This window comes from Acipenser ruthenus, chromosome 4, assembly GCF_902713425.1.
Source record: "Acipenser ruthenus chromosome 4, fAciRut3.2 maternal haplotype, whole genome shotgun sequence".
NCBI classification, from domain to species: Eukaryota; Metazoa; Chordata; class Actinopteri; order Acipenseriformes; family Acipenseridae; genus Acipenser; species Acipenser ruthenus.
This window is the reverse complement of record NC_081192.1, coordinates 72,532,608-72,547,347: the sequence shown is the minus strand read 5'-3', so window position 1 is coordinate 72,547,347 and position 14,740 is coordinate 72,532,608. Positions and strand designations below refer to the sequence as shown.

General features: G+C 40.7%; 1 protein-coding gene across 2 annotated transcripts in view; it reads right to left on the bottom strand.

The window, feature by feature from the left end:
- tsnare1 (T-SNARE Domain Containing 1) overlaps positions 1-14,740 on the bottom strand; it is a 265,495-nt gene that overhangs the window by 83,681 nt on the left and 167,074 nt on the right. For both annotated transcript variants that reach the window (XM_033999014.3, XM_034917187.2), the window contains exon 9: positions 8,322-8,394. In XM_033999014.3, the coding sequence (XP_033854905.2) occupies positions 8,322-8,394 (73 nt within the window). The remainder of the gene's footprint in view (positions 1-8,321; positions 8,395-14,740) is intronic.

Sequence of the window (14,740 nt, the reverse complement as noted above, 5' to 3'; positions counted from 1 at the left end):
TGTCTTTTAATGCATTTATAGCCAGGTTGAAACTCCCTGACACACTGATTTTCAGACCCAGGTAACTGGTGCTATGCTCTAAGGTGGTGTTGCCCAGGGTGAAGCGGTACCTTTTTCCCTGAGATCTGGCTTTCTTCTGGAATAACATAACTTTAGTCTTGTCAGTGCCCATTTCTGACAGTACTGCTCTAGTAGTGCCAGGCTCTGCTGCAGCCCTTGCTCTGTAGGTAACAGCAGGACCAGGTCATCTGCATAGAGCAGGTATTTAATTTCTTTGTCATGTAGAGCGAGTCCAGGGGCTGCAGACTGCTCCAACATCGTGGCCAACTCCTTAATGTAGATGTTGAACAGTGTTGAGCTCAGCCTGCAGCCCTGTCTCACTCCACGGCCTTGGGTGAAAAACGTCTTTGGTTGCCAATTTTAATACCACACTTACTTTCTGTGTACATTGACAGAAGAATTCAGAGGAATAGACCTGTATGCCAAATCGAGTCAAATGCTATTTTTTAAATCTATAAAACAAGCAAATACTTTTCCTTTATTTTTGTGGTGGACATGTTTGTTGATAAGGGTGTAAATATGGTCAGAGGTGCGGTGGTTTGGTAGAAAGCCAATCTGACTCTTACTCAGGACACTGTGCTCGGTAACAAAGGTCAGTATTCGGACGTTAATGATACAGCAGAACACCTTCCCCAGGTTACTGCTCACACAGATGTCTTGGTAACTGTTGGGATCTAATTTGTTTCCACTTTTGTGAATTGGGGTTATAAGACCTTGGTTCCATATGTCAGGGAAGCAGCCCACACTCAAAATGAAGTTGAATAATTTGAGAAGGGCCTCCTAAAGCCCAGGACTGCTGTGTTTCAGCATCTTGTTGTTGATGCAGTCGGGCCCACAGGCTTTCCTGGGCTTGAGGGCTTGGAGTTTATCTTTCATCTCCAGTACAGTTATTGGGAAATCGAGTGGGTTCTGGTTTTCTTTAATTATTGCTTCCAATTGTTTGAGTTTTTTTAAGATTGAATTTTGGTCAAAATTTAGTTAATTTATATCTAATTTCTGGTAGAGTTTTTTTTCCAAATATTACTATTTTTGATTGCCAATTCATTGTCAGTTTTTGAAGTCTTTAATTTGTTCCATAGTTCGTAAAAGGAGTTTTGGTCAATGGTTTCCTCAATTTGGCTTCATTTTTTAGACACATACTGTATTCCTCTTATTTAGAATGTGCTTATAATATTTCAATGTAGTACCTGAGGCGTAGTTCCGGATTGTTGGGTTCTCTGTGTTTTTGGTTGGATAGTTTGCTTAATTGTTTTTTCTAGTTGTTTTATACTCAGTGTCAAACCATTTTTCATTTGGTTTATTTTTTAAGTTTTGTTTTTTTTTCTGTTTGTAATATTGTTTTATTATATTCCTCAGCACTGCTTTGTGTTCATTTATATTGAGGTCGTATAATCTGGAGTTTATAGGCTGGTTTGAAATTGTACAATCTCTCTCACGAGATGTAGACTGAAAGAGACAAGCTGCAAATATCGTTTTATCACACGGCTGGCTGAGTGGTGCCGTCAGATCCAGGAAATGAATAACACACAGGACAGATGAGGTGAAATGATGAAGGTGCTTGCTTGCGCCGGTTTATTATAAATAAAAAGGTTTTAAAAAACACAGGACACGGCACTTGAGGCCAAAATAAATAGACGAACAAACCGAATTAACACTGAACAGACAGTGGACAGACAGACAAACAAACACGGTGAGTCAAAACAAGCAAGTATCGTAAATAGCAATTGTTATCTTTTATCTTTAACTTTAATTCTCCTCCTCTCTCTCCTGTTCACTACTCACCGAACACCCAACCCCAAGTGAGTAAAACGTGCATCGATATATACTGTTGTGCTGGGATTCAATTACCAATTAATTATTCACTTGAATCCCAGCACGTGAATTAATTATGTGCAACCTCGTGCTCACATATTAAATACTTTAAATGCACGTGAAGTGATAGTGCAATCCCCGTGTCTAAATACAATTATACATTTTAAATACTCGTGCTCATTACCCACATTACATCCCGTGTACCAACTACAATACACCAACATTAACACGCGCAGCATACAACATATAACACACAAATGCACACAGGGGCGGGGCACATTGCCACACGCCTCTGCCAGACTACATTTAACTATAACAAAATAATGCAACATAATACAATAATTATACACTATATTTCATATCTATATTTAAAGTCATAGTACAATACTACCACACAAACCATTCATTAAATAAACCCACAATAATACATTTATAAGCAGGGTTCCTGCTACATAGCTACATGCAGGGCTCTTCTGCCCTGCTGCATTATTAACCCAGAAGTCCATCTTGGATTTACTGTGCATGCTGAACTAACATTGAGTTGCAATAGTAATATAGATAGATAGATAAATAGATAGATAGATAGATAGATAGATATTAAAATAACATCACAATTCAGGTTTTTTTTTTTTACATGTGCTGCACTTTGTAATCTGTGAGATTTATTAGATCAAGAAATTTGCCATAGATTTATTTCATACCAATGTTGTCCCCTGCTGTGAAAGAGCACCTGTACATATGCAGAAATGTTTTTAATTCTGTTAATATTCAAGCCATCTCAGATGCCAAAATGTCTGTGTTAGATGCTGTCATTCGATACCCTGTGAGTACAAACGGCAGTTTAATTTGGGCAAATTGTGATATTGCCAATCACTTTGCCAGTGGAGATATTGGCGGTGAGATATTGGGAGACCGTGGGTAAGATGATAATAATAATAATAATAATAATAATAATAATAATAATAATAATAATAATAATAATAATAATAATAATAATGCATTTTATTAACACGCTGTGTAAGTTATAACTATTTGTCTATTTTCATTATTGCTTACTTCGATGGATAACAAAACACGTGTTTACTTACGTTGGGCTAAAGGCAGCAGGACGAGTTTTGTTTTTATACTTATTCCAATCCTCTCTCAATACCAGCAACAGCTACCTCACCAATTATATTGAGGCCTTACTCACTATATATCGAGGTATCCCTACACAGGTCATCACCCCCTCTCTGCAAAAACACTAAAGATTTTAGTAAGCAAGACATACCCCGCAAGCAGCAGCACTCCAAAGTGCAACCAATAAAAATGCATAGGAATCCAAGTTGGCATGTTATCCAATTAATGCAAATTGAATTACTGCAACTCCCTCCTCATTGGCCTTCCCTCCTACTCCTTCACACCACTACAGCAAATTCAAAACGCCTCTGCCCGTATCATATTCAACCTCCCCCATTTCTCTCATACCTCCCCTCTTCTCCTTCAGCTACACTGGCTCGCTGTTTACTATTGCTGCGTATTCAAATTCCTTACTGTAGTCTATAAATCCCTCCATGGTCTCGACCCACCCTACCTGGCTGCACTTATCTCTTACTATGCTCCCCCCCGTCCCTCCACGCTTGTATTGATTATAAAGGGCTACAATTTAGAGTGCTGCTGCTTGTGGGGTACGGCTTGCTCACTAAAATCTTTAGTGTTTTTGCAAAGTGGGGACGATACCCTATCGAAGGATACCTCTATATTTAGTGAGCAAGGTGTCTAAGGAGGGTAAATGGGGCATCAAAAGACGTGCCCCTGTGCGTTCTGTATTGGTTATAATGGGCTACACTTTGGAGTGCTGCTGCTCGTGGGGAACGGCTTGCTCACTAAAATCTTTAGTGATTTTGCAAAGAGGGGGTGATAAACTATGTAGGGATACCTCGATATTTAGTGAGCAAAGTGTCCAATGGGGTAAATGGGGCAAAACAAGCGGGTAATATAGGGTACCGCTATGCTGATGATACAGATTTGTTATTGATATTTTCTGGGGGTGGTTTTTGAAGAAGGTGGTGCGATTATTTTTTTAAATAGTAGCAATATATTAATTGAGCAAGATGTGTAAATGAATTAAAACACACATAAAAAGGACACACTGCTTTGTCAACTATACCGTGAATAAGGAACCAGGAAGAAGTAACCAACTTCCAGGTGATGACAAATTGCCTGGGGAGTTACTGAACTTCACATTTCAGCACGGCTTGCTACAAACTTTAACTGAAGCCACAAAGTTAATACAACTGGTGTTAACTATACCTGCCACGACAGTATCATTGGAGTGTTCTGTTTCTGCACTAAAGCGAATACAGACATTCAGTTGTAACCGGACTGGTCAAACAGAGCTTTCTGAATTGCCGTTACTCTCAGTAGAGAAGGAGAGACTCACTAATCTGCAGAAGAACAGGACAGAAGATCAGTGCAAATGTGAGCAAATGTGATTGCTGCAACTGAGACTACCCTTTCTGTGCCTCGGTGATTTGTGTTGATGATAAAACTTTGTTTTCTTTGTAATAAAGTTTGACATTGAACTTAAGCAATTTAATATGGTCGGGAAGCATGCTTTGACATTTGATGGGGAACTGGTCAGCATGAAAACATAACGATCTTTATACGGTATATTGCAATATTGTGTAGCTACTTTTGCATTTATTCTGTATATTCTTTACCATGTGGTGCTTGTATTACCAATTCAGATTATTATCTAAATGAATATAGGCAAAGAACAGTATCAAAGAACAATACTGGTTTATACTGTATGATTTTTTAATAATATAAAGTGTATCCAGTAATGCAGCCTGACAGTAATGCCTACCCACACATTCAATCGACTGGACGTCACTGAATAACTGTTAATGAGTAACACCGCTCTAGATGGTGCAACCTTTATTTTGTATTTGTGTATTTTATTATTATTTTTTTTTTTTTTTAAACCGGTTGGTTTGATGTGTTTTAAACAATTATGGACACAAATGCAAATTGAACAAGAGGGTCTATCAGAAAACTGTACCTCAATTAAAGCTCCTGTATTGTCAAAGTAGAAAATGTTATAATGAATAGCTCTAGCTTCTGCAAAAGGGCTTCATCATTGTATGGAATCTAAAGTGTGTTTTTTTGTAGGCTTTGTAATGAGAACAAAATAAATACTAATTTGCCAATTAAAAACTTTAAATAAAAAAGATATACCAAGTTCAAAATACCCAAATGGGATTTGCAAAAAATGATGAATTTGTTTCCAAATGTCTTTTCAACAACAACAAAAAAGGTGTCTGTCCTTGTGCAAAAACTATACTGTTGAATGTACAGGGAGTGGCCTATTTAACAGGAAATTAATTAGGACAGGTATGCAAAAGAGCTGAACCATGTGTAGGGTACCTTTTACCAGTCTCAGTCAGAATGCATTGGGATTTGATTTAAAACTCTGAACTACCCTAAACCTTCCTATAAACTGACCTATTAAGACTTTGCTGTTTTTGAAATATCCTATCTTGTGGTCATAGTGAATCTGACAGCGATATTGGAGATAAAGTATGTAACCTAGTTGGCAGCAATAAGCGCTCAAATGTTGGCAAAGCTTCTTTTCCCTTGGTGATGACCCATCTCTTACTTTACAAATGTAGACAAGAGACCTTCCTGTTTTCTCTGGCATTGACTCAGTTTTTCTTGATCAGCTCTTCCAGACCCAACCGCGAGAGAAGCGCTGCACAAGTCACATTGTTTGGTACCTCTGAGGTGTAAGCACTAAGACAGCACTGAGTGCCAGCCCGTGGGAACTGGACACCTCTTTCCTTATGCTTTAGTACCTCCTAGAATGTAAGAAGAGATGCTTGTCAAGGATGCTCTGAGTCGTCCATGGTGTTCCTGGTATGGCCTTACAGTAGCTTCTTAAGCAAAATGTATCCCTGTGTTTCAATGCCATTTTAATATTCAAGAACACCACCTCAGCACAGCACCAGAGCTGAACAACAACCAGAAAACACACCCCACAAGTACAAAAAACCAAAGGCCGTTAAAGGTGCCTGCATTTTCATAGCCTTCGTTTCTGACCTGTTTTGATGTTTTCTATTAAAGTTTTTGATGTGATAATTGTTTGATAAGTGCTCTGGCAATGCTAGTCTGGTCCTGCTTTGAGGCTTTTTGGACAGCATTCTGTGAAGCTGCTTGAATCTATGGTGTGACAGTGCAGGTCAAGATCCACCCACTTGGATCTGTAAAACCGGGCCTATATTTGTCATTCGTGTGTGCGCAAGTATTCTCTTTTAAACAGTGCGCCTGCATGTTCAAACAGAAAGTATGTGATTTGTCAACAAAAAAGTTTGCATGGGAATGATCGTAGACTCACACACACTCTGGACCATGCGCGCGATCATTTCCTTGTGTTACAATAATGGTACTGCAAGATGAGCAAACTTCTGTTAAACTAAAGATATGCAATCAGTGCAATACGTAAAATAAGAACGTTCTCATTTGGTTTATGCCATTGATGCAAGTATTGCTGAAATTGCAATGTTTGTCGCATATAATTATTTCATAAATGATTGCTGTTATATACCAAATATGTTGGGTCCTTAGTTGCACAGTCCAACCAAGCGCACACATCCTATTCCTGCATATATTCAACTTATGTCTACTATTAGCTTTTTGGCCACTGGTAGCTTTCAAAGGCAGATCAGTCATAACTGGCACTTCACAAACCTCTTAGCACAGTGATGCCTAGGGTTTTAGACTCAATCATTTCACTCTGTCCACGGTACATTCAATTTCCCTACTGGGAAGAATAGCAGATTTGAGTAAAACTGAATTTTTATTCAATTGCTGGGTTCTTCAATACGATCGGCGCTATAGACGGTACTCATGTAGCAATTAAAGCACTAAGAGTGAATTAATTAAAAACAAATTACAGAAAACAATACCATTCAATTTATGCTTATACTGCATGTGATGCCCGTCTCCGTCTACTAAATGCTGTGGCTAAATGGCTAGGCGGGACCCACAATTAATTTATTCTTCAAAACAGCAGTTTGGGCACTTGCCTAGAAAACAGGACAGTGACAGACGCATACATTTACCATATATGGCTATTGTGACACGGTAAGGAATTACCTGTCCATTTATATTTTTGGTTGTAAAACCCACAATGGCCACTTGTGGCCAGTAGTTTTGTAAAACCTGTATATGCAGTAGGTAGCAAGATGATTAGCCACAGCTGGGAGTGCTTCCATTTTAATTAGCAATTAGGGGCCCAGCTGTGGCAATAGCATATAAAGCCAGCAGGTGCCAAGCCAGCTCTCTTTATGGTTTGTTTGGGGAAAATAGGTGCTGTGTGCTTTTGCTATTTTACCTGCTACACAAACCGCATGTTCTTAAGGAGGAGGAAGCATTCTACGGACTGTAGGGCTGTAACGAAGGGTACATTTTGACCTTCGAAGGTTCGAACCTTCGACGGTACTAATTTACATAATTTTCTGGTGATGTCATCCTAGCTACTCGTTTATGTTTGATTGAAAATCCTATTATTATACAGGCAAGCTATATAAATGGAATAAAACATTCACATGTTGTTTAAAAATACATTATATACAACAGTAATCATTTTTTTATCATTTAAATAAAAATACACATTGGTTATTTACACGTAATTCATGCTGCTTGCGATGTATACAGTAAGCTTGCATTGCAGCAGCACCAACTGCAGCGGACTTAAGCAAAATCGTGAAATCGTGAGATAGTGAAATCGACGGCAAGGTTTGTTTTATTATTTGGAACTGGGAGATTTTCACATATTTTGGTTAAATTTACTTTCACAGTGAGGGTGTGCAATAAAACCAGTAATTTCCCAAAAGAATCCTGGTGTCCTTCCTCTGCTTCCTTCACCTGCATTGATCAAGCACTGAGGGAGGTATGTACCACACGGGGCTATCTACGACACTATATAGGGACATTTTACATGCAAATCTCCACTTGCAAACAATTTATTACTTAGAAACATGTCTTATGCAACATTGATAAATCAAGATTTAATTATGCATGCAACAATTCTAAGCTGTATGCGTACGAACAAATCAAGTAATTTATTTAGGCACAAATGATAACTATAGGCCCCGGGTGTTTAGCCTGACATATTATATTGTAGCGTGCACGGGGGAAGGCAGCAGTGGGGCTGGTAGGTGACGTAATCACACACAAAGACATAAGCCCGATATACGTTCTTTGCAAAGAAGCCGGCTCTTTTGTACAGCGGTATTGGCGCTATGCTTTAGTGGGTTCGCGCCCGCCCTGCGCCTGTGTGTGGATTGCCTCGCCCTGTGTGATGCACTTGCCTGCGGGAACCAAGATCATTACAATATAATGAAAAACATTTGACATATCAAAACAAAAAAACACAAGGTGAGCAATGTAACTGGATATTTTCTTACCTATGGCGTCTCCCTGCTCATGTACCATTGATGCCAGGTCCTTCACAATCTGACTCACATCCAGCATATCTCTCTGTAGACAAGCAAACACAAGTACAGTTCTACATCACATTGTTACATACACACATTGTTTGTGTAAATATTATTCAGGGAGAAAACATATGCCTAAGTTGTTTACTATTTGTAAGATGTAAGACAAAAAGCTGTTAAATATACTGAGGACACTTTATTAGAGTTGGACACTATATAAGCTTCATAACTCCTTAGTAAACTATGTAACACTTTCTAACTACATACATTACCCTTCAGCAGCACTTTGAAACCCACATGACGTGCAAATCCAGGCTCACTCACTGACTCATTGTGTGACCCTGAGCAAGTCACTTAACCTCCTTGTGCTCCGTCTTTCGGTTGAGCTGTTGTTGTAAGCGACTCTGCAGCTGATGTATAGTTCAGTATTTTCTACTCCACCTTCTTGTTCATCGACACTCATCCGCTCTCTGGCTAAATTTTATTCAACCACTGATTCATATCAAAAAGGAATCATACTCAGACCCTCAATCTGAAGACACTGGTAGGCTACACTGCCTTATGTTAAAATCCGCCACCAGTGGTATTGTAGGAAAAAAAAAAATAATAATAATAAAAGCAGACACCTATTTCTAAGTCCCTGTTATAAAACACAGAAAGGGCTGCTAGCTAGCTAGACATCAAAATTCTTCAATTCAGTTGCAACAAGCTGGTGGAACATGACTGCTGGGATCGCACTGTCTACACACACACAGTCCAAGCTGTCATGGATTAACTTCCCAACACAGGTACAGAACTTCCCAGATAGCTTTACAATAGCAATGGGACCGCATTTCAGCGATTTAAAAAATATATACTTATACATTACCCACAGCATGTTTCTTCAAGAATCCACAACTAGTGTATTAGTCATGTATTAAGCATGAATGACACATTTATTAGAGTTGAATAGTCCCTCAATATCTAAATCCACTAGAATTAATCACGCTTTACAAACTAATTAGAGCTAAATATTTATGTAATTACTTCTTTGCTATTACTTATGAATTCTATGACTAATAAATTAAAGGGCATACTTAGGAAATAATGTACTTATTAGTAACCAAAAAAAATAAAAATAATTACCTTAAAGTAATAATTACTCTTAATAAGGGGTTCAGCATGGTGACCTTGCCAAGAGGGTGTTTCATCTCAAGACAGACCTCTTCCAGGTGATCTAACAGAGTTGTTCCCCCAGTCATGCCAGCAGGAGGTCCATATGCTGGTTGTTATATTTACCCCACCCCCCGCTCCCCGCCTCCCGCCCCCCCAGCCACAGAACACAGTTACGTTATTTAATATCTGGCAAATATTGAAAAATCTGAGAATATTACAAACAGTGAATTAATAAAAGGCCTTTATACAGTATAGTACATGACAATAGACTGTCAACATGGCCTAACAGGGAATTAGCGAGGAAGCAGTACGCGTCTTTTCTAAACTATACATTATATGTATTAATTGTAGCCAGGGCTGCTGGAACTAGGGGTGCTGGGTATCCAACAGTCCTGGCTTTGCATGGCTTCCATCATATGCAGGGGTTATAGTTTTGTTCAATAGCTTTCAGCACCCTGCTATAAAAATTGTTCCAGCACCTCTTTGTAATTGTGATAAAGCAGTACAGTTCTTGCTTCTAATAAAGGAAACTGATGTTTTTGTTTGAACATAATAAAGAGATTAAAACCCCAGACAGGTAATGGGCCTCATTCACTAAACAGCGGTAACATGTTTTACACGCAGTAAGCCCCTTTACTGCATGTTTTGTACACCTGCTGTATTCACTAACTAGTGGCAGGCAACCTAACATGTGGAAAACAAGCCTGTGGAAAAAGTACCATGATTGAGTCGTTTAAATATAATGAATAATGTTAATGTGTGGAAATGTATGCAAATTACATCACTAAATACCGCAAGGGAGGTATTTGATGTGCAAACCATATTCACTTAATGGCGCTAACTTTACTAGGTGCCTCAGCGTGTTAAAAGTACCGCTTATTGAAACCAAGTGGTGTCACAGAACCAGCAGAAGAGCTGCACAGGAGAGCGAGAAGTGAGAGTGTATTTCAGACCAGGCAGACGTTACTATGGGTGTGTGAGGAGGCGGTAACAACTAGATACAGATTGAGCATATAATCAGCAGTGTGGAGTAGTGGTTAGGGCTCTGGACTCTTGACCGGAGGGTTGTGGGTTCAATCCCCAGTGGGGGACACTGCTGTTGTACCCTTGAGCAAGGTACTTTACCTAGATTGCTCCAGTAAAAACCCAACTGTATAAATGGGTAATTGTATGTAAAAATAATGTGATATCTGTATAATGTGAAATAATGTATAATGTGATATCTGTATAATGTGAAATAATGTATAATGTGATATCTTGTAACAATTGTAAGTCGCCCTGGATAAGGGCGTCTGCTAAGAAATAAATAATAATAATAATAATATTAGCCTTATATGTAGGGCCCCGGAAAATTCACAATATCACAAATTTCACAGAAATCATCTAGTTGACTGCCTGCCGTGAAAAATATGTGTTTTATTTTCATGACAGTATTTTACATTCACCTCCCCTGTTCATTTATCAAGTAGAAGCAGCGCTACATACACAGTCCGGCGTCAATGCAGTGCATTTGGTTACTATGGCAATGGGGTCAAACAAATACTGGCTTCATGATTGGTGAATTCCTCATACTGCACAATGACGTAACATGCGAGTCAGAGGTGGGAAGTTTAAAATGGTTGCTTAGATATTGTTAATGTATTGTTAATGTAATGTATATACCGGCATGTGTAAAAGGCTTGTTTACCTTACTTCCAGCAGCTTCACAGCTTTCAAAACAACTCTATCTTAAAGAAGACTAATTGTGAATTATTTCACAACCATTGTTTTACCTGTGAACCCCAGTACTAATTTGTGAAAACTGATGGCATATCGCATAACTTTGCATACAGACCAGGCATGTGTAAACAGGCTTGTTTACCTTACTTCCAGCAGCTTTCAAGACAACACTATCTTAAAGAAGACTAATAATAAAACACAGATATTTATTTTTCTCAGTTTCTCTAGTTTTTTATATTATTTTATTGCTATTTTATAATTATTATTAGCTGCATTATAAAACACAGGCATTTGAGCTTTTTTTCTTTTTAAGGTTTGGTTTTGTTTCTGTGGTTATACGGTCTGCCATCGGTTTTCACAAATTATTACTGGAGTTCACAGGTAAAACAATGATTGTGAAATAATTGTGCTGACACATCTCTATTTGTATTATATTAACTGAAGTGTATAAGTGTTGCAAAAACACTAGGCCACGTTTTAATAAGCATTTGTAAACTAATAAATAAATAATTACCATAATGAACATTATCGTAATAGGTTGCCTAAAATATAATAACATAATATATTCATAATAAAGTTGAGTTCTTACCGTAAACAATAGGAACAAGTTTAACATTTGGAACTCTGTATAGCTTGTGTTTACATTATTGTCTGCACGCTGAGGTTTGAGGTTCAAGAGACATTGACATATTTTGCAACATCAAGTGGATGGAAGCTGAAATCACTTTAAAAAAACACAATTTTCTTATATAAAGCAAAACGGTATCTTAAGTGGGTGGGCGAACAGAGTGTGATCGGGTTCGTCCCCTATGAGAAAGACAGTGTATGCATATCGTTAATTTTGCAGTTTTGAAATCGATGTAAGATTATCCTAGCAATTATCAATCGCAAAATATATATAGATATATAACTTTTTGTCTGCTACACATCTGTCCTAAAATATTTAAATATGTTTGTGTGGTTGTATGTTTAGCAACAACAAAAACAACGAAACCTGTTATATTAATAGTATAATTTCTCAAAACATAATATCATTCCTCACCTAGATTACATTTGTAACAAAAAAACAAAACAAAAAAAAAATCACATTATATAACAGTTTGTTTTTAGACAAGCGTCAGTCAATTTTGTGACAGCCGTGGCGCCATGTCTGTGGCACGGCCATTTTCTGTTGCGGTCTTCCTGTTTCGACAAGGTCCATACCATATTACACGTACAAAACTATTTAAAATAAATACAAAGTCCTTTCAGCTTTCTGTAGACCTGATAGGTAGAACATATGCCAATCGGAATTTATTTTTTTTGTAACTATTGAAACTCAAAGTTTGTTTAGTGTGCTCAGTAAATTTAAGATTGTGCATTAAAAGTCGTTTATGATGATGTAGCAGGGCAGCAGGAGAGAGCCCTGCACACTATTAGAGGGGGCAGGGCAAAGCCCTGCTTGTATATATGTTTTGTATTATTATTATTATTATTATTATTATTATTATTATTATTATTGATAATGTATGTATAAATATGACGTCATAGCTGTGTGTTTTTTGTTTTGAATGTGTTCTGGCAGAGGCATGGTTGGCAGCTTTGTAATTAGAAAACCCATGCAGAATGTGACTGAGGGATAATCAGGTAATTGATAGCTGGTTAATCCCTCGGTCACTAATATAAAAAGCCCGCAGCTTTCCCTGTTCCGGGTAGGTGTTCGGAGGAGGAATGAGAGCGAGCAAGAGAGAGAAGTCAAACCGAAAGTAAAATAAAAACTATAGGAACAGTGAAGGCGATTACCCAGCCTGGCCTGTAGTCAGTTTTGTGTTCATGTCTTGTTTTTGTTTAATTTACTTTATTTTGCTCTGTGAGCAGTGTTTTTGTGTTTAAGTATTTATTTTATTTTTGTTGGAGAATAAAAATAATGCCGCAGTGCGTTGGCACCCAAATACCTGCCTGCTTGTGTGTGTATCAGTTCCTGCTTCTGGCCTGACGCCACCACCTCAGCCATCCAGCGTGGGATCACCCGCGCCTCCTGGATTCAGGCCAGAACAGGTACTGCAGGCGCTTAATTTTTTTCAAATTACTTTTTGTGTGTGAAGAGGAGGATGGGAGGAAAGAGGAAGGGGAAACAGCAACAGCAGGCACAGGAGAAGATCAGCTTGAGATCAGTGTGACCTACTGTTGCTCCATCTGTGGGGAGCGGGTGCATTTCCTAGTTAACCACCCCCTCCCCAAAGAAGAGTGGTACTACAGCTGCTGGAGAGGAGACATGAGGGAGGAGTCGGTGTGTCCACAACCCAAGAGGGAGGAGGTCGAGTGTCCACAACCCAAGAAGGAGGAGTCTGTGCATCCACAGCCCAAAAGGGAGGAGGCTGAGCATCCACAGTTCAAGAGGGAGGAGTCAGTGCGTCCACAGCCCAAGGGGGCCGAACGTCCACAGCCCAGGAGGGGGGAGCCGGTGCGTCCACAGCCCAAAAGGGGGGAGGCCAAACATCCACAGCCCAGGTACCCAACAGCAGAGGGAGAATGCCTGCTGGTTCCACCTCCACCGCCGTGGGAGGATTGCTTGCCGTTCCTGCTGCCACCAGCAGAGGAAGAGTCTCTGCTGGTCCCACAGCCACACACCACCAGGAGAAGAGGAGCAGGAGCTGCCTCTGCCTCCACCATCGGAAGGACCAGGATGTGAGGCTGACAGTCCTCAGCAGCCCCTGCATAGGCTGCTGAGGGGAGCACAGCGGAAAACTGCCCGGTCGTAGCGGCTGTGAAGAGGGCCAGCACCGCCGCAGCCCCTGCCAGAAGGGCCAACCCCCACACCACGCCTAGTCCTGATTCCACCAGGGGGAGAAGTGGAGCTCCTGCTGCCGTTCATGGCCACGGGCTCCCCTCCCGCCATCGCCTCCTGAGGGTCGCCTGCTAGCCGTCGCCTGGGGTCGTTTGCTCGTCGTCGCCTGGGGTTTCCTGCTGCTCCGCTTCGCCTGGGGTTGCTGCCTGGCTTGCTTCACCTGGGGTCGCTGCCTGGCTTGCTTCGCCTGGGGTCGCTGCCTGGCTTGCTTCGCCTTGGGTCGCTGCCTGGCTTGCTTCACTTGGGGTCGCTGCCAGCTCTGCTTCGCCTGGGGTTGCTGCCAGCTCTGCTTCACGGCAGGAAATACTGTGGCCGGAGTCCGAGAAGAGGGGGCTGCCGGCTACGAAGAAGGGGGGGGGGGGCAGGGAGATGAGGAGACCGCCACAGCCCGGCGCCTGGGGGTTGGTTTCCCACAACCTGGGCTCTCAGATACCCAGGCTGCATTTCTGGACCTGACTCCCAGGTTGCGGCACCACCAGGCACAGGTGGTTGCCTGGTCTCCTGCTCTGTTCCCCCTGGTAGCCAAGACGTCGCTCCACAGTCGCCTGGGCTCGCACCTTTGCCTGGGGCTGCAGCCGACTGCTCGTCTGCCTGCGCTCCCGACACCCCATCCACTACGCCTGGGTCCCCTGTCGCCAGGTCTCGGTCCTGCCAGGAAGGCGCCGGACTATGGACTAACCCTCCCTCA